Consider the following 23,027-nt stretch of genomic DNA (forward strand, 5'->3'; position numbering starts at 1 on the left):
ACATTAAAAGGGTTCTGGTGTTGGGATTATAGAGGGTTTTTTTCCTTTTATACCTATATTTCTTCACACCTTGAAAATTTTCTATACTAAATATACAATGTCTTTAATCAAGAAAAAAATTACTTGGGGGCCAGGGATTTAGCTCAGTGGTTTTGCTGTCTGCTGCGCAAGCACAAGGACCAGAGTTCAATCCCCAGTACCAAAAAAAAAAAAAAAAAAAAAATTACTTCTAAACATATATATATATATAAACTAAGAAAAGAAAACCTGAATATATAGAAAAGTAATTATTAAGAGATAGAAGACACTCCTTTAACAGAATATGATTGTTGAGTTTCAAAGTCAGAAAGAATTCAGTGGGTTTACTTTCAAAGTTAATTGATCCCTTTTAAGTTATATAATCAGCAAAACAATATACAGATAATTCTTCACTGAATACATATTTAAAATGCACATCAGCTCCAATGTATCAAAAGTTAAATTAAGCTCAGTTTATTTACTCATTCTTTACACTATTATATAAACAACCAACCAAAAATTGATTTATTTAATATAGAACAAGAATTAGAAGTATAAAAGTGAAAACTGGATTACAAATGCTTAGTAAGATTAGAATTACCATAAGAGACTTAAAACAAAATCAGATAAATTACAGCAAAAGCAGTTAATGTAAGGTGTAAAGAAAAATTTAGACTATAATAAAGTGTCTTATACTTTTAAAAAATTATACATAGAAGGCGTAATGATTCAAATCTGATTTACTTTTTAAGCATATGCAAAAGGAAAGCCATCAAAGTGAGAAGCTAATCCTCTTATTCTCTAAGTGGCTGAAATACTAAAACAACTCAAATATCTGAGAATATCCTTTTTCACAATAAAGATCCATCATGTCTCCAGAGACTGAAACTTCTGGAGATCCATGCAGTTAGTTTCCCAAAACTACAACTATTTACTCACCACTGCTCTTGATACTTTAACCCAGCACTTCCCAATAGATCTTTCTGCAATTATGGAAATGCTCTCTATATATGTGCTATCCAATATGGAAACTACATGTAGCTACTTTATACCATTATTCTTTATACTATCACATAAATGACCAACCAAAAATTGATTTGATAAACAAAAGGTAATCAGAAGAACTGTACAAAATAGACTACCAATATTTAATAAGATTAGTTATCTAAAGAAATTTGAAACAAATCAGATAAATTATATCAACAGAATATACAATATTGAGAAACTTTAATGTAGTCATATTAATAATGTAATTAATTTAGTTACATTAATACAGTCTCTTGAAATGAAGGACTGTGACTAAGGCACTAAATTTTATATTTTTATATAATTTTAATTGAAATAGCCACATGTGACCAATAGTTAACATATTAGAATGTACAACTCTAATCCCTACATGTCTATATGTTAAATGTTTGTTTTAGTGGGTTTTCCTATTTTTTCACATTCAGTTCATAAAGTAAGCTTCTACACAGGAATCAATTCACTTCCCTTATGAATTCATCTTTCTTGGTGAAGCATATGATAGACAAATGCATAACCAATATTTGATAAAAGAAGATACTTTACCAGCTCCATCTGAATCTTCTACCATTGGATTTATTTCTACCATGGTTGCATCATATTTCATAAAAAGGTTATAAAGCTTGACCATGTTTTCTGCTGCAGAATCGACAATATTAGGTGGAAATCCCATCTTCTGTGCAAGCTGAAAACAATTTCTCTCTTATTATAAGTAGTTTGAGTATGTCCAATTGGCATTAACATATAAACTTTTAAAACCTTATAGTTGATCACTTAAAAAATAAGCATGAGTCACTCAAACATTAATCAATGAAATAGTATTTACTATTACTAAATAAGTAAACAAAATTTTTATTCAGAATCCTCAAGGTATTATGCTCATTTACAGATGAGAAAAAGATGCAGAGAGGCCTAGTGATGTGCCATTCACTGAGATTACATTTCCAGTGCTTATCTCATAGCCTCCATCTTCCTCTAATACTTACGGCCAACCTGGACTGAAAAAAGGAGGCTAATATTTTTTTAAAACAACATATAAAAGGTGGATTGACAATCTCAATGGTTCAAACAATGGCCAAGTGTCTATGAAGCAATGAGAACATATACAGTAATCAAATATTACCACACTCAAGCTGAATATAAATACTATGTATCACAAACAATAAATTTTTAAAAATCTATCGAGCACTTAATATATGCCAAGTGCTATGCCAGACCCAAAAGACACCAGCCTTTAATCCAGTACAGGAGTTTTACAGTCTTGAGCAGTGATTCCTAATTAGAGCAATCTGTAAAACTTTTTAAATGACAAAATATCAAGATCACAACCCAAAAGTTCTGGTTCACATTCTATCTGGACTAAGCATCTAATATTTTTAAAGTATCATAAGCAATTCTGAAACCAAGGATACATATCAATATGTTTATTCTAACAGTGTTGCCACTGCTCAGGAATACTATAGAGAATTTTTACCTCTTTTTCAATTGCTATCTAATGCTGCAGCACATTTTTCTGATTTTCGATAACAGAAAATATTAAATTCTTTGAGGGTGAATATGGGATTTTTGCAGAGTCACATGCCAATAAATAAACTGGCTGATCAAGCAAAGAAATAAAATTTTTGGTTAAAATCTATTTCAAATAAAGAATAATGAAGTACCATTTCATTATAAAAGATTTTCAGTGCATTATCATGCATTACTTTTATAGACATAAGCATGTGAGAATTGCAACATACTTCTAATCAATCCAGTAGGACATTAATTTACTGTACAAGGCATCATTTCTGCTCATTAGTCAAAATGCTATAATCCTGGTACATTATTCTTTCAAGTATTCTTGTAAATCAGGTATTTCTTCCTCAACTAAATTTCACTTTCCAGTCATCACTCTCCCATGAATGCCTCATGAGTCAAACCTCTGTCCCCTTTAAACATTTATACCATTCATTTGCCTAAATAATTTGCTCCACTATTTATTAGGAAAAGTTCCCTACCTCCTTTAAACTTTACGCCAGTCAAATTCTTGCTCCCGCTGTACTTCAATACCATAAGCTTATACTGCCATTTTTTCTAACAAATGGTTTGTTTCATTTAAAGTCCCTTTTATATCCAAATCAAAGAATTTAATTCAACAGTAGCATTATAAATATTACCAAGGAATTCTCACAATACATGATATTCAACTCCACTGCTCATTGGCACAAAGTTAATTGTTGGAAAGTGCAGTTTTTTTAAGTTTTGACAATCATTCACACAAAGTTAATTATCTTTCCTTAAGTATTATAATTCTCTAATTATAAACTAAAAATTTTTCAGAATACAACATACCTGGATAGCTTGTTCCTTTTTGATGCCTTCTACAATATCAACAGGTTCTTTAACTATAGCATCAGGAGTCTCAGCAGCAACATCTTCAATGTTAACACCACCTTGCGAACTTCCTATTAATACAGGACCCTACCAAAGAGGGAAACAGCCAAAAAAATCTGGATTTTATTTTAGGCTCTTAGATAAAATTTTAAAACTTATCTATGCACACTACAGACTTAAGCATTACTAGTTCCTCTTCTTATTCTGAAGTTTTCTTGAGAATTTATATTTCCAGCACAGTGCCCCCTAAAAATGTTCAACTTATAAACAATGGAAGAGAAATTTAAAAACAAGACAAAGGACTGCATATGAGGGAAAAGGATCAAAAGTACACAGAAAAATTTATACCAAATAAATATTCATAAATATCATTTATGTGATTATAACTGTATTTTTCATAAGAACTGAAGAAAGAGTAAAGTACTGTATTGTATTGCTTAAAGTAGTAATTAGGAAATCAAGAAAACAGGTTGTTGATATTTGAAAGAGAAAATCTACGAAAAAGTTTTCAGAGCACTAGCTGAACTATGATTCAATTAAAAATAAATAAAAAACACTCCTGGCTATAATCATGAAAAATATAACATGGTAAGATATGAATACAAATAATTACAAGTCCTCTGAAATCAATAAAGAAAAAATCTTAGTAAATTAATAAATTTACTAAGGAATTCATAAACTGGGAATGATTTTAACAAGCAAAAATAAAGAAATGGTAAAACCATTATTAAATGGCATAGGAAAATACTAATCAACCGTGGGTTGGGTCTATGTAGTGTTATGTAAGAGAAAATGACACAAAATTCTAGACAGTATTCTCAATCCTTTTTTAGCATAAAATGTGACAAAAGCAATAACAAAAGGCAAAAAAATAAAAATAAAAAGGCTAGTTTTTTCAAAATTTATGATTAATATGCTATTCTTACGGTCAGAAAAGAATATGACTTTCATTTTAAAACTCTGAAAACTAATTTCACTTTTTTATCCTAGCACACACTCATATAATGTATAATTCAAAGAAATAGAGCTGTTAGAAATTCATCACTGTTTGGAGAACACAACTATTCTTCAAATGCTTAAAATAATAACTAAAGGGAAAAAAATCTACTACTTTTTAAGGGATAATTAGGGAAAATGATTTTGTACTATGTGATTAGATTCCAATATACATATGTAAAAATAAAATAAAATAAATTCACTGGCCTTCATCCCCAGCATCTGGGAAATAATTTCTTTTTTTTTTTTTGGTACCGGGGATCGAACTCAGGTCCTTGGCTTGAGAGGCAGGCGACAGAACCACTGAGCTAAATCCCTGGCCCTGGGAAATAACTTCTAAACCCTCCAACCACTTGTGTCTATGCTAACAAGGAGACTCATGATGTGCATCTAGACAGTTTATGCTAAGAAGATAGAGAATGGCCATGCCAGAAAGGCCTATCATGTGATTGTTAAGTGGGCTAAGGTTTTGGACCAGTGATACAGCCAACCTACAGGGCAGGGCGGGGGGGACCCTAAAGATTGAGTGAACTGAAAAGACGATACCTGTATCATAAATCCCCAATAAAAACTCTGGACACCAGAAACAGCAAGATTGCAAAATAGGAGACACAAGACTTTAACCCTCCCACACAAAAACATTGATTTTTAACAAGAATATTCAGTTCAAAAGCTTTTATGACAAAGTTGCTGTACCCCAGGAAAGCTCAAAGTCAAGAACTTCAGTATTTAAAGTGGTAAGAAAAGCCATTTCATTTCAACCACAACAGCTTCCCGCTCTCCCCCAAACATAACTTGGGATTATGAGGAAAATCACAACCCTTCTCTCCTAGTAGGGAAAGAGAAGAGTGGAACATATTTCCAACATTGTGGCTTCTTCTCAGGGAGTTGTCCAAGGGACTATTTCTGTCTCACCTGACTCCACATACACATAGGAAAGCAGCATACTTTGGAAGTCTGGGGGACACTGAGAACAAAAGAGAATGCAGAGGTTTGTGGCACCACCAGAACACTGGCAGTACCCTAGACAAAAGCTGACAGAGCTCACAATAACTGAAAAAAAGCACCAAAGTGTGACTTTATTACTACCACAAGGAACTAGGAAATGAACTATTAAACCCAAAGTTAGTGAATAGGCTTAAGAAGACAATAGAAAAAAAATCAGCAAACCTAAGAGTTGTTTCTTGAAAGTCTCAACAAAATCAACAAATTCTTGAATAACTGGGGGAAAAAAAGAGAAAAAAACTCAAATAACAAAAAATCAAAAATGAAAGACAAAGGATTATAATTGGTGACACAGAAAGAGAATGGCTAAGGGACTACTATGAATAATTATACACCAATAAATTGCATACCTAAAAGAAATATATAAATTTCACCACTGTGGAAATCAGTATGGAGGTACCTCATAGAACCAGGACTAGAGGTCCCATTTGATTCAGCTGTTCCCCTGCTGGGTATCTTCCCAAAAGAATTAAAAGAATCATACCACAAAGATATATGTGCACCCATGTTCATAGTGGCACAGTTTGTAATAGCTAAAGTTTGGAAACAGCCCAAGTGCCCACCAATTGGAAACTGGATAAAGAAGAGATGTGGTTTCTTTATAAAATGGAGTACTACTCAGCCATAAAGAATGAAAAGCTAGAGTCATTTATAGCTAAATGGATGCATATAGAGGCCATACTCTTAAGTGAAATAAATAGGACACACATGTGTGAATACTGAATAGTTTCTCTAGTGTGAGGAACTGATAGGATAAACAAGGGTTAAAATGATTAAAATGAATAATTGATAATTTGAAATAGGAAAAAAGGTCCAAAGACAAAGGGGTGAAGGGAGGGGAAGGGGAAAGGAAAGGAGGGAAAGGAAAAACTATGAGAAAAAGAAAAAAAAATGGAAATGATGTCTATGTAAATAGGGAAGGGTGGAGGGGGTGAAGACCGCACAGGTAATGGGGAAAAAATAAGAACCAAGATACATCATGTACAGGTACAAACACCCAATGATAAATGTAAATGAACTGTATACCTAAAATGTACCAAAAAAGAACTTAAGAAAGAAAAAGAAATATATAAATTTCTAAAACCATGCCCCATCACTATTGCCTAGATGAGTGTTCCCAAAAGGTCTGGGTGTTAAATGACCTTTGATTAGCTTTCCAAGATGGGTGACCATTCCTAGTCTGTTGGGATTGCCTAGAGCCAGTGCATTTGCCCTACCTTCAGTAACAGTTCAGTATATGAAAATCAAATGTAATACACTATATTAACAGAATGAAGGGCTAAGCCACACAGAAAAAGCATTTGACAGAATTCTTCTCTTTTAGGATATAAAATTCTCAAACTGAACTGAAAGAAATTATCTCAACAAAATAATGGCCATACACGAAAACCCACAAGAAGAGCACATCCAATAGTGAAAAACTGGGGCTTGGGATTTAGCTCAGTGGTTCCGCCGCCTGCCTCACAAGCACAAGGTCCCAGTACAAAAAAAAAAAAAAAAATAGTGTAAAACTGAAAGCTTTTCCTCTAACATCAGAAACAAAGGTGCTCACTCTTGCTACTTCTGTTTAACACAGTACTAGAAGTCCTAGCAAAAAGAAAAGAAAAAATATACAAAGAGGAAAGAAAAAAATAGTATTACACTATCTTTGTTCACAGATGAAATGATCCTGCATACAAAAAACCCTAGAGATTCCTTAAAAAGAAAAGGTGTTAGAATAAAGAAGTTCAATAAAAAATGCAGAATAAAAATAACCAAAAAATCAGTTGCATTTCAAGAAACAATGAACAGTCCAGAAAGAAAATTAAGGAAACAATCCCATTTATAATAGCATCAAAGAGAATAAAATAAACCAAAAGGTTTATGTACTGAAACAACAAAATATCGTTGATAAAAACTAAAGAACTGTCTTAGTCATTTTCTAATCACTGGGATAGAAAAACCAACACCCAAAACTTCAAGGAGGAGAGGTTTATTTTAGCTCACAGTTTCAGAGGTTTCAGCCTAAGGTTCCCCAGCTCCAACACAGAAAAAGCATGGCAGAAGGACCAGGCTGAAGAAAGCTGCTCATCCCATGACAGCCAGGAATCAGAGAGAAGGGAAGAGCCACAGAGGGAGATATATCCTTCCAGGTCACACCCCCAGTGACCCACCTCCAACCAGGCCTCCTCTCCTAACAGCAAATCAGTTTCAGCACCTGCATAATCCAATTACTTTCCAAAGCCCCACCACTTAACACATGAGGCTTTGAGGGGACGTTCTAGATCTAAACCACAACAGAAACAAACAAACAAATATATCCTGTGTTCATAGATTGGAAGATGAAATACTGTTAAAATGTGCATACTTCTAGGGCTGGAGATTTAGCTCAGTGGTTCTGTCGCCTGCTTCACAAGCACAAGGATCCAAGTTCGATCTCTGGTACCAAAAAAAAAATGTGCATACTTCTGAAAGTAATCTACAGATTCAATACAATCCCTATCAATACTCCAATGACATTTTTTTCAGAAAGAGGAAAAAAGCACACTTAAATTCACATATAATCTCAAAGGACTGAAAATAGCCAAAACAATCTTGAGAAAAACCCAAAGGCCTCACCTTTCCTGACTTCAAAATATATCACAAAACTATAGTAATCAAAACAATATGAAGTTAAGGAATATTGGAATGCATCCAGTGTGCCAGTGTCTAAGACATAAAAAGATTTACAGTGGTAAAAAGCTGCATTTGTGTAAGTAATGTGGTAAATGCTTCACAAGTTTTAGTTTTATTCTATTTCGTGAAAGGACTCACACTGGAGAAAAACTCTTTAACAAATGCGAGGGGGAGTATTCAACTTTTCCAGTTTTCTTCAAAGATATAAAAGAAAGACTTACAGAAAAACCTTATCATCTTAAGAGCTGTGGTAAAGCTTTCTCAACTCCAGATAAAAGTCTCATGAATATAAGAAATGTGCTAAGGCCTTCAATTTTTCCAGTTTCATCAAAAGACATAAAAGAACTAATTCTTGGGAAATACCCTATGAATGTAGAGAACATGGATATTCCTTCATTTCTCTCATATCTATTCAAGGATAAATGACAATCCACAGAGGAAATGGATATGTGTATTACACTGATTTTTAAGGTACGAAAACAACATTACTTTTCTAGGTTAAGTTTCTTGTCTTGGAGTATAAGTCTTTTTATATTGGTAGATTCAATTTTCTAGTGCTTTAAGTTTTCGAATCAATAGTAACGAGAGTTGCATGCCCCAGTGTTTTATGTAGCAAAATGTAATATGTAGGTTAGGTGTGTAATATGTACTAGTTTTGTATATAAGTAATACGTACAATTAGTTTATGTGATATGTAACTGACAAGTATATAATCAGTGTTAAAGTATATAGCACTTTATAGCATGACAGTATACTTAAGTTTTGGCAATCTCTAGAAAAAAAACAGTATAATAATGTCATAAAGATGTAGGTACAGGAAATGGAACAGAATAGAGACTCCAGAAATAACTCCCACATATACAGTTAAATAAGCTCAACAATGGTTCCAAGGCTACACAATAAGGAAAAGATCATTTCTTCAACAAATGATGCTGGAAATTTTGGATAGCCAGATGCAAAAATATGAAGCTAGACCCTCACACTATACACAAAAACAGACTCAAAATTTTTGAAGACTATAAGACCTGAAACCATAAAACTCCTAGAAGAAAAAAGAAAACGGGGAAATCTTCATGACATTGGATTTGATAATGATTTCTTACACAAGGCACCAAAAACAAAGGCAACAAAAGTAATAGACCAATGGGACTATAACAAATTTTTAAACTCCTGTATAGCAAAGGAAATTCTCAACGAAGTAAAAAAGCAATCTACAGAATGAAAGAAAGTATTAGAAAACCATACAATCCAATTCAAAAAATGGGCAAAGGCCTTGAACAGATAATTCTAAAAAAAAAAAAAAAAAAAACATGCCAAAGAATCCAATGAACCATAAGCATATGAAAAGACAGTATCACTAATCTCAGGGAAATATAAATTTAAACCACAGTGAGATATCACCTCACACTCTTTGGAACTGCCACTGTCAAAAAAACAGAAAATGAATTCTGCCAAGGATATGAAGAAATTGGAATCTTTGTGGACTGTTGATGTAGTTCCTAGAGAAAACTCTTGAAAGTTCCTCAAACAATTAAAAACAGAATTACCTTGTGACCCAGTAATTCCACTTCTAGGTATATATCCAAAACCACTGAAAACAAGATTGCCAAGAGGTAATGACATGCCCATGCTCACTGCAGCACTATTCACAATAGCCACAAGGTAGAAGCAGCCTGAATATCCAACAAAAGATGAACAGATAAAGAAAACACACTATATACACATAATACAATATTACTTAACCTATAAAAATGAAACACTGCTAGGTGCGGTGGCACATACCTGTAATCCCAGCTACTTAAAAGGCTGAAGCAGGAGGATCACAAGTTAGAGACCAGCCTGGGCAACTTAGTGAGGCCATTTCTCGAAAAGGGGAGGAGGGGTCTCAGTGCAAAGCACCTGAGTTCAATCCCCACTTCTGGAAAAAAAAAACCCTATACATTTATGAATGGACCTTGAAGACATTATGCTAGGTGAAATAAGCTATCACAAAAGATAAAAACAATACCTGGTTCTAAAGGTATCTGAAAGAGTCAAACTCTTCAGAAACTAAAATAGTTACTAGGAACTTAGGAGGTTGGAAGAAAGGGGAGTTATTCCATGGATAGTTTCAATTTTGCTAAATGAAAAAGTTCTAGTAACATTATTAAAATGTAACATTATTATAAGGTACACTCAAAAATAGGGGCAATAATGGGCTGGGGATTTAGCTCAGTGGAACCGCCACCTGTCCTGCGCAAGACCCAAGATTGATCCCTGGTACCAAAAAAAACTAGGGCAATAAAACTTCCTTTTTTTTACTATAACTTTAAAAAAAAAATTTTAAATAAGAAAACCCTCTGGACACAAGAAACTTGGTGTGCTTCTAGTTGGCAATATTCTGCATTACTGTCACACATCAAGACACCAGGAGAGTGACACATTCTTGAAAATAATGAAAGCTTCGTGTATGGGATTCTGCACCTTTTCCTACACATGTGTCCATTTGACCTGTTCTGATATGCATCCTTTGGCTTTAAAATAACTGTGATCATAACTAGCATTTTTCCCATGTTCTGTGAAATTATCAAGCCAGAGAAAAGAGTGGGAATTCCTAAATTTGTGACCAACAGGGCAAAACTGAGGGTGATGTGAAGACACCAAAGGTGAGACTCATACCTGAAGTGAGAACAGTCATGTGCAAGACTATATCCTAACCTCTGAAGTTTGGCCTAACTCTGTGTATTTGTGTCAAAACCCATATTACTAACACTCCCCAAAACATTTTTTAATGAAAGAATTCATTGACCCTTCTGAGACTAAGGAAAAAACTTGCAAGTCTAGGAGAACTGATGAAATTACAGTCTAATTTTTAAATTTCCCTTAAAATTTCAAATGAAAAGGTATTCATTTTCTCTCTAACAAGGCAGTTCATAATTACAGGCTTTTACACAGATATAAAGAACAGGAAAGGACTCAGATATAAGAATCTGTTCAATTAGTGTTACACTATTAAAGTAGACTATAGATAAATCAGATATACAGATGGCCATTAACTATATTCAACCTAAAAGGCAGAGACCAACAAATCTTCAAAGTATATGAACATTTTATTTTAGTTTTACTTTTATCTTATATCAAATGATAAGAAAAACAGGAAAAGCCAAGATGAGATGCCTATCTCCAATCCACTCTGCCTTGAAGCCAGCCGATTATAGACTGAAACCTCTAAGAACTGTGAGACTTTCTTAAGGAAAAGAATCTACTATGCAAGAGATGCCCACAGCACAGAGGAGGCGAAACTTCCAGGCCACTGCAACACTGCCCCCAGTGCCAAGGAGGACAGCTGTGCCCAGCTCAGAGGAGGTGAACCTTCCTGGCCACCTTACGACCGGCCCCAGGAGCAGGGAGGTGAGCCGCACGGGCACCTGCAGCACACCCCCCACCTTTGAAATGAGAAGACACAAAAACAAGTCTCAAAACCAAACTTCCAGATCACATAAAGCAACCACAAAGGGAAACAAGATGGAATAATGTGATACTCAACCACCTGTACTCCCTGAACTGGTAACAAAAGAGGGTCTAGAAAACATGAATCAGAAATAATTTTTCAGATAACAGGAGAGATTGTGCCCATAGTGCAAGACATGATTAATAAATCTAGAGAGGACACAAATAAAAAAATAGAGGAGCTAGGCCAGGGATTTAGCTCAGTGGTTCCAGCGCCTACCTTGCAAGCGCAAGGCCCTGAGTTCCATGCCCAGTACGAAAAAAAAAAAAAATTGAGGAGCTGAGGAACATGATTGAATACCAACAAAGGAAACAAATGGAATCCATAAAACAGATGGAAACAGATTTCCAGGAGATTAAAAACTCCATTGAAAGTTTATGCACCAGAATGAGCCAATTTGAGGATAGAATTACAAATACAGAAGATACGGTTGCAATTAGTGACCAGGAAAAGAAAAATTGCTTTAAAATAGTAACGGAGCATGAGAAATCAATCCAGCAGCTCCTAGACAATGCAAAGAAGAATAACATAACACTGACAGGAGTCAATGAAGAAACAGGAGAGAGTGGAGATGACATAAAAAAAACTGTACACAGAAGTGATGGCAGAAAACTTTTCAAGTAGTGCAAAAGAACTTGACATACAGATAAGTGAGACATATAGGACTCCAACTAGCCTTGATCAAAAAAAAATCTACATATAGGCATATAATCATTAAGATTCCAGAAACAAAACAGGAGAACAAAATTCTACAAGCAGTGAGAGAAAAGAAACAAATCACATACAAAGGAAAGCCCATCAGAATCACAGGAGACTTCTCAACGCAAACCCTCAAGGCAAGAAGATCTTGGAATGACATACTTGAAGCCCTAAAGGAAAATAGCCTCCAACACAGACTGTTGTACCCTGCAAAACTATTTTTCAAAATTGACAAAGAAATAAGATACTTTCATGACAAAGAGCACCTTAGGAACTTCATGATACCAAACCAGTACTCTAAAAAATTTTAGACAATATCCTAGGAAAAGACAACAAGAATCACAACCCCAGGAAGCCCAGCAGAACGAATCCCTTGGGGACAACAAAAAACTAAACGCAAAGGGGGAGAATCCAACAAAAAGAAAAAGTCATGACAAGGATAAGTTAATACATATCAATTACAACCATCAATGATAATGGTCTCAATCCACCAATCAAAAAGAAACAGACTGGCAGAATGGATCAAGAAGCAAGATCCAACAATATGATGCATACAAGAAACACACTTAATTCAAAAAGAAACTCATAGACTGAAAGTTAAAGGGTAGAAAACAATATTCCATGCAACGGGAACCTGAAAAAAAAGCAGGAGTAGCTATCCTCTTTCCAGATCAAGTGGATTTCAAACAAAAACTGATTAAGAGAGACAAAGAAGGACACTACAACCTTGTAAAGGGAACAATCCAACAGGAAGAGATGACAATCATAAACATATGTATGTACACCAAACACTACTGTGCCCAACTATATAAAACAAATACTAGGGGCTGGGGATTTAGCTCAGTGGTTCTGCCACCAGCCTCTCAAGCACAAGGTCCCCAGTTCAATCCCTGGTAACAACAACAACAAAAAAAATTCATCATATAAAACAAATACTAACAGACATGAAAAATCAAATGAGCACTAATACAATAGTAGTGGGGGAACTCAATACACCACTGTCACACATAGATACATTAGATACATCAAATACACAAAAAACAGGCAACAAAAAACTAGAACTCAATCAAACTCTTGAACAAATGAACTTAACAGATGTTTACAGAGTATTTTACCCCACCAAATCAGAATACACATTCTTTTCAGCAGCACACAGGTCATTCTCCAAAATAAACCACATACTCACTCATAAACATGTTTAAGTAAGTGCAAAGGAATTGACGTTATGCCCTGTATATTATCAGACCACAGGGCAATGCAATTGGAGATCAATACCAAAAGAAACTGCAAAAATTTCATAAAAACATGGAAATTGAACAACACACTTCTGAATAACCAATGGGTCACAGAGGAAATTAAGGAAATCAAACAGTTCCTACAATTAAATGACAAGGCCAATACAACATATAGGAGTCTATGGGACACAAGGAAAGCAGCCTTACAAGGGAAATTCCTGGCAGTGATTACTCATATTGGGAAAACAGAGTGAGCACAATTAAAACAACCTGATCCTGAACCTCAAGCTTCTACAAAACAAAGAGCAGGACAAACCCAAAGCTCATACAAGGGAGGAAATTATACAGATCAGAGGAGAAATCAATGCAATGGAGACTAAGAGAACGAGACAAAAAAAATCAATGAACCCAAGATTTAGTTCTTCAAAAGAATCAATAAAATTGACAAACCCTTACCAAACTTATCAGAAAAAGGAAAGAAAAGGCCCAAATCCATGCAATAAGGAATGAAAAGGATGAAATTGCAACAGACCCAGCAGAAATCCAGAAGATCATCAATACCTACTTGGAGAACCTATATACCAACAACATGGAAAATACAGAAAAAATGGACAGATTCCTAGATACAAATGAATTACCAAAGTTGAACAAGGAAGACATAAAAATTCTAAACAACCCAATATCAATGAAATTGAAAACATAATTAAAAACTTACCAACTAAGAAAAGCCCAGGTCCTGATGGCTTCACTGCTGAATTCTACAAGACATTTAGAGAGGAACTACTGCCACTACTGTTTAAACTCTTCAATGAAATTGAAAGGGAAGCAATATTCCCGAATTCATTTCTGGAAGCAAGCATCACCTTGATCCCCAAAGCAGAGAAAGAGCCAACCAAAAAAAGAGAACTATAGGCCAATCTCACTAATGAACATAGATGCAAAAATCCTGAATAAGATACTGGCAAACAGAATGCAGAAGATCATCAAGAAGATCACACACCCTGACCATGTGGGACTCATCCCAGGGATTCAGGGATGGTTCAACATATGCAAATCAATCAATGTAATACACTGTATCAACAGAGTCAAAGACAAAAATCATACGATCATCTTAATAGATGCAGAAAAAGCATTTGACAAAATCCAACACATATTTATGATAAAAACCCTACAAAAAATTGGAATACATGGTCTCTACCTCAATCTGATAAAAGTCATCTATGAAAAACCAACAGCCAATATCATACTAAATGGTCAAAAACTAAAATCCATCATACTAAAATTAGGAACAAGACAAGGATGTCCACTATCACCACTCCTATTCAATATAGCTTTGGAAACATTAGCCACACCAATTAGACAAGAAAAGAAATAAAAGCAATAAAGATAGGAAATGAAGACGTCAAATTGTCATTATTTGCAGATGACATGATACTCTATATAGAAGACCCCAAGAACTCCACCAAAAGTTATCCAGACTTAATAACCAAATTCAGTAAAGTAGGTGGATACAAGGTCAACACACAAAAATCAATAGCTTTCCTCTACACAAACAACAGACTCACTGAGAGAGAAACAGGGCAAACAATTCCTTTCACAAAAGCATCCAAGAAAATGAATACCTAGGAATCAACCTAACAAAAGAAATGAATGACCTCTTCTCTGAAAACTATAGCACTCTCTGAAAAGAGAGATTAAAGAGGATATCAGAAAATGGAAAGACATCCCTTGCTCCTGGGTAGGAAGGATCAACACAGTGAAAATGGCTATACTTCCAAAACTGCTATATATATTCAATGCAATCCCAACTGAAATTCCAGCAGCATACTACACGGACCTGGAGAAAACAATCCAAAAAATTCATCTGGAACAAGAAGAGACCCAGAACAGCCAAAGCAATTTTAGGTAACAGAGATATGGCAGGGGGTGCCACAATCTCCAACATGAAACTATACTACAAACCTACTGTGATAAAAACAGCATGGTACTGGCAAAGAAACAGACCTGAGGACCAGTGGAACAGATTAGAAGACGCACAAACAACGCCAGACACACTCAGACATCTCATCTTCGATAAAGGAGCCAAACACCCTCACTGGAGGAAAGATAGCCTCTTTAATAAATGGTGCTGGAAAAATTGGGCTTCAACTTGCCAAAGATTAAAACTAGACCTGTATCTCTCACCATGCACTAAACTAAAATCAAAATGGATTAAAGATCTAAATATTAAAATAGAAACTCTGAACCAGCTGGAACAGAGGTTAGGTAGAACCCTTGAAGACATCGGTGTAGGAAAAGATTTTATGAACAAAACCTCAGTTGCCCGTGAATTAGCACAAAAAAATCAACAAGTGGGATCTCTTCTTATTAAAAGGCTTCTGCACAGCAAGAGAAACCACCAGCAGTGTGAAGAGACAACCCACAATGTAGGAAAAAATCTTCACCTGCTCTTTCTCAGACAAAGGTCTACTATCTCAAATCTATAAAGAACTTAAAAAAGATCAGACCTCCCAAATTTAAAGACCCAATCCAAAAATGGGTATCTGAAATGAATAAACATTTCTCAGACAAAGAAAGAGAAATAGCAAATAAACTTATGAAAAAATGTTCCACATCACTGGTCATTCAAGAGATGCAAATGAAAACAATGCTGAGATCCCACCTCACCCCAGAAAGAATGGTTGCTATCATGAAATCAACCAGTGACAGATGCTGGCGGCACTCTGGGGAAAGAGGAACACCGCTCCACTGCTGGTGAGAGTGCAGACTGATGCAACCACTGTGGAAATCACTATGGAATTAACTCAAAAACCTAGGATTAGAGGTCCCATTTGACCCAGCTATTCCTCTGATGGATATCTACCCAAAAGAATTAAAAGAATCATACCACAGTGATATATGTGCACCCATGTTCATAGCAGCACAATTTGTAATACCTAAAACTTGGAAGCAGCCCAATTCCCCATCACCTGGAGACTGGATAAAGAAAATGTGGTTTTTTAGTAATAGTTTATTGCAACTTACGAGAAATTAGAGACATTTATTGCTAAATGGATGCACATTGATACTGTTAAGTGAAATAAATAGGACACACGTGTAAATACGGAATAATTTCTACAGTATGAGAAACTGATAGTGTAAATAAGGACTAAAAGGTATAATAGATAATGTGAAATAGGAAGAAAAGGGGCAAAGGGGAAGGGGAAGTGGGACAAGTAAGGGAAAGGAATGAAGGGAATGGAATTATAATATGAGAAAATGAAAATATGGTAACAAAGTCTTTGTAAATATGGAGGGACGGAGGGGTTGAAGGGAGGGCAGGGCAATGGGGAAAAAATAAGAACCAAGAGAGATTATGTAAAGGTGCAAATTTCCAATGATGAATGTCATTATATTGCACAGCTAAAATATACCAATAAAATTCATTAAAAAACAAAAAAGAAGAAAAACAGGAAAGCCACAGAGAAGACAGCATTATTGGACAGAAATAGATAATACTAAAATCTCATTAAAATTAATATCCAATAGGCATGTAAAGGAGAAGGCTTAAAGAAAAGAGCACAGAAAAATTATACAATATAAAAAAGTAAAGAGCTTTTATTTGTGCTTAATTCAGTGACCACTTGTATGGGTAAATATCAGTTAAAACAATGATTACAGTTTTGTACTTGAAAATCAATACAGAATAAATACTATTTAACTTTTTGCAGTATTTAACTTTTAAAATCTTAGTAATAAATTTTTGAAACAATTTAGTTTCTAGTTTCAAGCTATAACTTCAAATAAATGATAATAATATTATCACTTTCTTAACCTAAATTTTTTCTTTTCTTGGTATTGTAAACATTTTTTGCCTTAAAATAGGTTTCAATTTTAAAGTATAAAATAAAGCACACACTTATAGAAATTAAATTTCTATATTAAATAAGCTAAGAATTAATTAAATATAAAAATTTTTCACTTTAAATTTTTGGTTTTCTTTTCTTTTGATTTTTGTGCTAGTAGAGATTAAGTCCAGGGGCACTGCTTTGAGCTACATTTCCAGCTTTTTTTTTTCTTTTTTTGAGACAGGGTCTCACTATGTTGGCCAGCTAGCCTCAAACTTGTGATCCTCCTGCTTCAGCCTCCTAGAATACATGAAGATCTACTTCTTTAGAAAGAAACTTACGGAAAATTTTGGGAATTGTTGCAGCACATTTTACACCTATTTCAGGTGAAGTAAAAACTGACATCATTAAATTTGCCACTTATTTTAAGCAGACTGTAATATTTTAATAGAAAAATGAAGTAGTAAGTGTGATTTGTTCACGTAGATTTGTCTCAGCCCAAAAGTACCAAAAAAGACTAGGCAAATGTTATGAAATCTGATTTAACAAAATGCCATTTTAAAAAATGATTTTTAAAAATAGTAGGTACTGAGGTAGGAGGATCACCGTGAGTTTGAGGCCAGCCTGAGCTCAAGGCCCACCTGAACTACACAGCAAGGCACTATCTCAAAAAATAAATAAATAAATAAATGTAAGTAGTAAAGGTGATTTTTTCTGGCACACCAACTCTATGGTAAATACCTGCCCTGGTATCCTGATATTATAGGTACTAAAGAACACAATGGAATCGATGGTTATCTCCTAAAAACAAGTAACATAAGCAAATTTTAGTGATCAGTTAATTTGTATACCTAACATTTCGTTCAATCAAAAATATCCTTTTCTTTTTTTTTGGTACCAGGGATCGAACTTGGGACCTTGCTCTTGCAAGGGAGGCGGCGGCACCACCGAGCTAAATCCCTGGCCCCTTTTCTTTTTAAATCACTGGCTGATTTTTGGTGCTTAACAACAGCTTAATCATAAAGATTCCCACAAAAGTTAGCTATACCCCACTGCATTGGTCTAGTGTGATACTAAAGAACACTACAATGTCTTTGACTAAATAGTTTTTACTAGTATTATATAGTTTCAGTCTAAATTATTACAGCTGTGCATTACTTTTGCAGTTGAAATTAAAACATTTTTTCCTCGATAAGACTCAAATAGTTCTCTGAAAACTCAAGTTCTCAAAATGAACTCAAACTTGATATTGTTCCAAATGCTCCAATATATCTTTAAAAACACATAATCAGTTTACTACATTTAGTACAATGAAGATTAGTTATTCTTTAGGATTCCTTTCTCAATTTGTCCAGACATTCCTACTTTGCTTCTGGCTATAATAAAAATCAAAAACATATCTAAAGAAATGATAGTTGGTGACATATAATACCAACAAAAAGGGAATGAAAATGTAGTAAAAGGTAAGTAAATGTATAAAAACATAACTTCTCCAAATTTGTGTGATATATTATTGTCCTATAATTTCTAAAACTTAAAATCTAAATTCTAACACATGGAGAATCCTACAAAGATAAATGTATTGCTTAAGAATAAAACAATGCTGTTTATCTTATATTTTTTGGTGGGTTTTTACTACCACCTAGTGTTATGCCTTAAGAAATACTTCTTTATAAAAATAAGTTGCAATAAACTTTTACTAAAAAATTTGATTGTAGGGGGCAAAGTCATAATATAGAAAAAACTGCTCTTTTAAAAAGCTGCTCTAGGGGCCAGGGATTTAGCTCAGTGGTGCCGCCACCTGCCTCGCAAGCACAAGAACCCAAGTTTGATCCCAGTACCAAAAAAAAAAAGGTGTTCTAATATAAAGTCTGAAACTGACACTACTAGAGGAAAACAGGAGAACACTTCAGATGCAAATAGATTTCCAGGACATGAAAAACTCCACTGAAAGTCTACACAGCAGAATGAGCCAGTGTGAGGACAGAATTTCAGATATAGAAGATAAGTGACCAGGAATTAGTGACCAGGAAAAGAAAAACTGCTTCAAAGTATAAGGGAACATGAGAAATCAATCCAGCAGCTGCTAGATGATGCAAAGAAGAATAACATAAGACTGATTGGGCTCAATGAAGAAACAGGAGAGAGTGCAGATGACATAAAAAAATCTCTTCACAGAAATAATGGCAGAAAACTTCCCAAGCAGGGGAAAAGAGCTTGACATACAGATAACTGAGGCATAGGACTCCAAATAGCCTTGATCAAAAAAACTCTACACATAGGCATATAATTGTTAAGATTCCAGAAACACAACAGAAGAACAAAGTTTTACAAGCAGTCAGAGAAAAGAAACAAATCACATACAAAGGAAAGCCCATCAGAATCACAGCAGACTTCTCAACACAAACCATCAAGGCAAGAAGAGCTTGGAGTGACATATTCCAAGCACTAAAAGAAAACAGCCTCCAACCCAGATTGATGTACCCTGCAAAACTATCTTTCAAAATGGATGGAGAAATAACGTACTTTCATGACAAAGAGCACCTTAGGAACTTCCTGAATACCAAACCAGCACTCCAAAGAATTTTACACAATAGCCTAGGAACAGACATTGAGGATCACAACCCCAGGAAGCAAAGCAGAATGAACCCATCTAGCATGACAAGAAACTAAATGTAAAGGGGGAGAACCCAACAAAAAGAAAAAGTCATGGCAATGACAAGTCAATACGTTTCAGTTATAACCATCAACATTAATGGTCTCAATTCACCAAACAAAAGAAACAGACTGGCAGAATGGGTCAAGAAGCAAAATCCAACAATATGCTGCATACAAGAAACACACTTAATTCAAAAGGAAACTCACAGACTGAAAGATAAAGGGTGGAAAACAATACTGCATGGGACAGGAACCCAAAAACAAGCAGGAGTAGCTATCCTCTTTGCAGATCAAGTAGATTTCAAACCAACACTGATTAAGAGAGATGAAGAAGGACACTACATCCTTGGAAAGGGAAGAATCCAAGAGGAAGAGATGACAATCATAAATATCTATGCACCAAAGACTAGTGCACCCAACTATATAAAACAAATATTAATGGACGTGGAAAGTCATATATGCACTAATACAATTGTAGTGGGGGACCTCAACACCCCACTGTCACAAATACATAGATCAACTAGACTAAAAATAAGAAATGAAATACTAGAACTCAATCGAACTCTTGAACAAATGAACTTAACAGACATTTACAGAGTCTTCCACCCCACAAAATCAGAATACACATTCTTCTCAGCTGTACATGGGTCATTCTCCAAATTAGACCACATACTCACACATAGAACATGTTTAAGAAAGTGCAAAGGAATTGAAGTTATCCCCTGTATATTATCAGACCATAGTGCAATGAAATTGGAGATCCATAGCCAAAGAAACTCAAAAAATTTCATAAACCGTGGAAATTGAACTACACACTTCTGAATAACCAATGGGTCACAGAGAAAATTAAAGAAGAAATCAGACAGTTCCTTCAATTAAATGACAATGACAATACAACATATCGGAATCTATGGGACACAATGAAAGCAGTCTTATGAGGGAAATTCATAGCAGTGAATACACATATTAGGAAAACACAATGAGCCCAATTAAACAACCTGATGCTGAACCTCAAGCTTCTAGAAAAAGAAGAGCAGGACAAACCCAAAGCTCATACAAGGGAGGAAATTATAAAGATGAGAGGAGAAATCAATGCAATGGAGACTAAGAGAACAATACAAAAAATCAGTGAAGCCAAGAGTTGGTTCTTCGAAAGAATCAACAAAATTGACAAACCTTTAGCCTACCTTGTCAGAAAAAGGAAAGAAAAGGCCCAAATCCATGCAATTAGGAATGAAAGAGGTGAAACTACAACAGACCCAGCAGAAATCCAGAAGATCATCAATACCTACTTCCAGAACCTATACGCCAATAAGATGGACAACACAGAAAAAATGGACAGATTCCTAGATACAGATGAATTACCAAAGTTGAACGAAGAAGACCTAAAAATTCTAAACAACCCAAAATCAACCAATGAAATTGAAAATATAATTTAAAACTTATCAACTAAGAAAATCCCAGGTCCTGATGGCTTTACTGCTGAATTCTACAAGACATTTAGAGAGGAACTGCTGCCACTACTGTTTAAACTCTTCAATGAAATTGAAAGGGAAGCAATACTCCCAAATTCATTCTTAGAAGCAAGCATCACCTTGATCCCCAAAGCAGAGAAAGACCCAAATGAAAAAGAGAACTATAGGCCAATCTCACTAGTGAACATAGATGCAAAAATCCTTAATAAGATACTGGCAAACAGAATGCAGAAGATCATCAAGAAGATCATACACCCTGATCAAGTGGGATTCATCCCAGGGATGCAGGGATGGTTCAATATACGCTAATCAATTAATGTAATACACTATATCAATAGAGCCAAGGACAAAAACCATATGATTATCTCCATAGATGCAGAAAAAGCATTTGACAAAATCCAACATGCATTTATGATAAAAACCCTACAAAAAATTGGAATAGATGGTCTCTACCTGCAACTGATAGAAGCCATCTATGAAAACCCAACAGCCAATATCATACTAAATGATCACAAACTGAAATCCTTCACACTAAAATCAGGAACAAGACAAGGATGTCCACTATCACCACTCTTGTTCAATATAGTTCTGGAAACATTAGCCTTGGCAATTAAACAAGAGAAAGAAATAAAAGGAATAAAGATAGGAAATGACGAAGTCAAACTGTCATTGTTTGCAGATGACATGATACTCTATATAGAAGACCCCAAGAACTCCACCAAAAGTCTTCTAGACTTAATAACCAAATGCAGTCAAGTAGCTGGTTACAAGGTCAACACACAAAAATCAATAGCTTTCCTCTACATGAATGACAGACTCACTGAGAGAGAAATAGGGCAAATAATTCCTTTCACAATAGCAGCCAAAAAACTGAAATACCTAGGAATCATCCTAATGAAAGAAATCAAACACCTCTTCTCTGAAAACTATGGCACTCTGAAAAGAGAGATTGAAGATGATATCAGAAAATGGACAGACATCCCCTGCTCCTGGGTAGGAAGGATTAATATAGTGAAAATGGCCATACTTCCAAAACTGCTATATAGATTTAATGCAATTCCAATTGAGATCCCAGCAGCATACTTCATAGACCTTGAGAAAACAATCCAAAAATTCATTTGGAGCAAGAAGAGACCCAGAATAGCAAAAGCAATTCTAGGTAACAGAGACATGGCAGGGGTATCACAATCCCCAACCTGCAATTATACTACAAAGCTACTGTGATAAAAACAGCATGGTACTGGCAAAGAAACAGACCTGAGGACCAGTGGAACAGATTAGAAGATGCAGAAACAATGCCAGACACACTCAGCCTTCTCATCTTCGATGAAGGAGCCAAACACCCTCACTGGAGGAAAGATAGCCTCTTTAATAAATGGTGCTGGAAAAATTGGGCTTCAACTTGCCAAAGATTAAAACTAGACCTGTATCTCTCACCATGCACTAAACTAAAATCAAAATGGATTAAAGATCTAAATATTAAAATAGAAACTGTGAACCAGTTGGAACAGAGGTTAGGTAGAACTCTTGAAGACATCGGTGTACAAAAAGATTTTATGAACAAAACCTCAGT

General features: G+C 35.0%; 1 protein-coding gene across 4 annotated transcripts in view; it reads right to left on the reverse strand.

The window, feature by feature from the left end:
- The window catches only part of Sucla2 (succinate-CoA ligase ADP-forming subunit beta), a 196,711-nt gene that overhangs the window by 159,312 nt on the left and 14,372 nt on the right, over window positions 1–23,027 (reverse strand). For all 4 annotated transcript variants that reach the window (XM_087197344.1, XM_004844191.4, XM_087197342.1 and 1 more), the window contains exons 5-6: window positions 3,373–3,501; window positions 1,588–1,726 (exon numbers count right to left, since the gene is read on the reverse strand). In XM_087197344.1, the coding sequence (XP_087053470.1) occupies window positions 1,588–1,726; window positions 3,373–3,501 (268 nt within the window). The remainder of the gene's footprint in view (window positions 1–1,587; window positions 1,727–3,372; window positions 3,502–23,027) is intronic.

This window comes from Heterocephalus glaber, unplaced genomic scaffold (genome assembly GCF_053883595.1).
Source record: "Heterocephalus glaber isolate CG9 unplaced genomic scaffold, H.glaber_assembly_v1.0 deba00001666, whole genome shotgun sequence".
Classification (NCBI taxonomy): Eukaryota; Metazoa; Chordata; class Mammalia; order Rodentia; family Bathyergidae; genus Heterocephalus; species Heterocephalus glaber.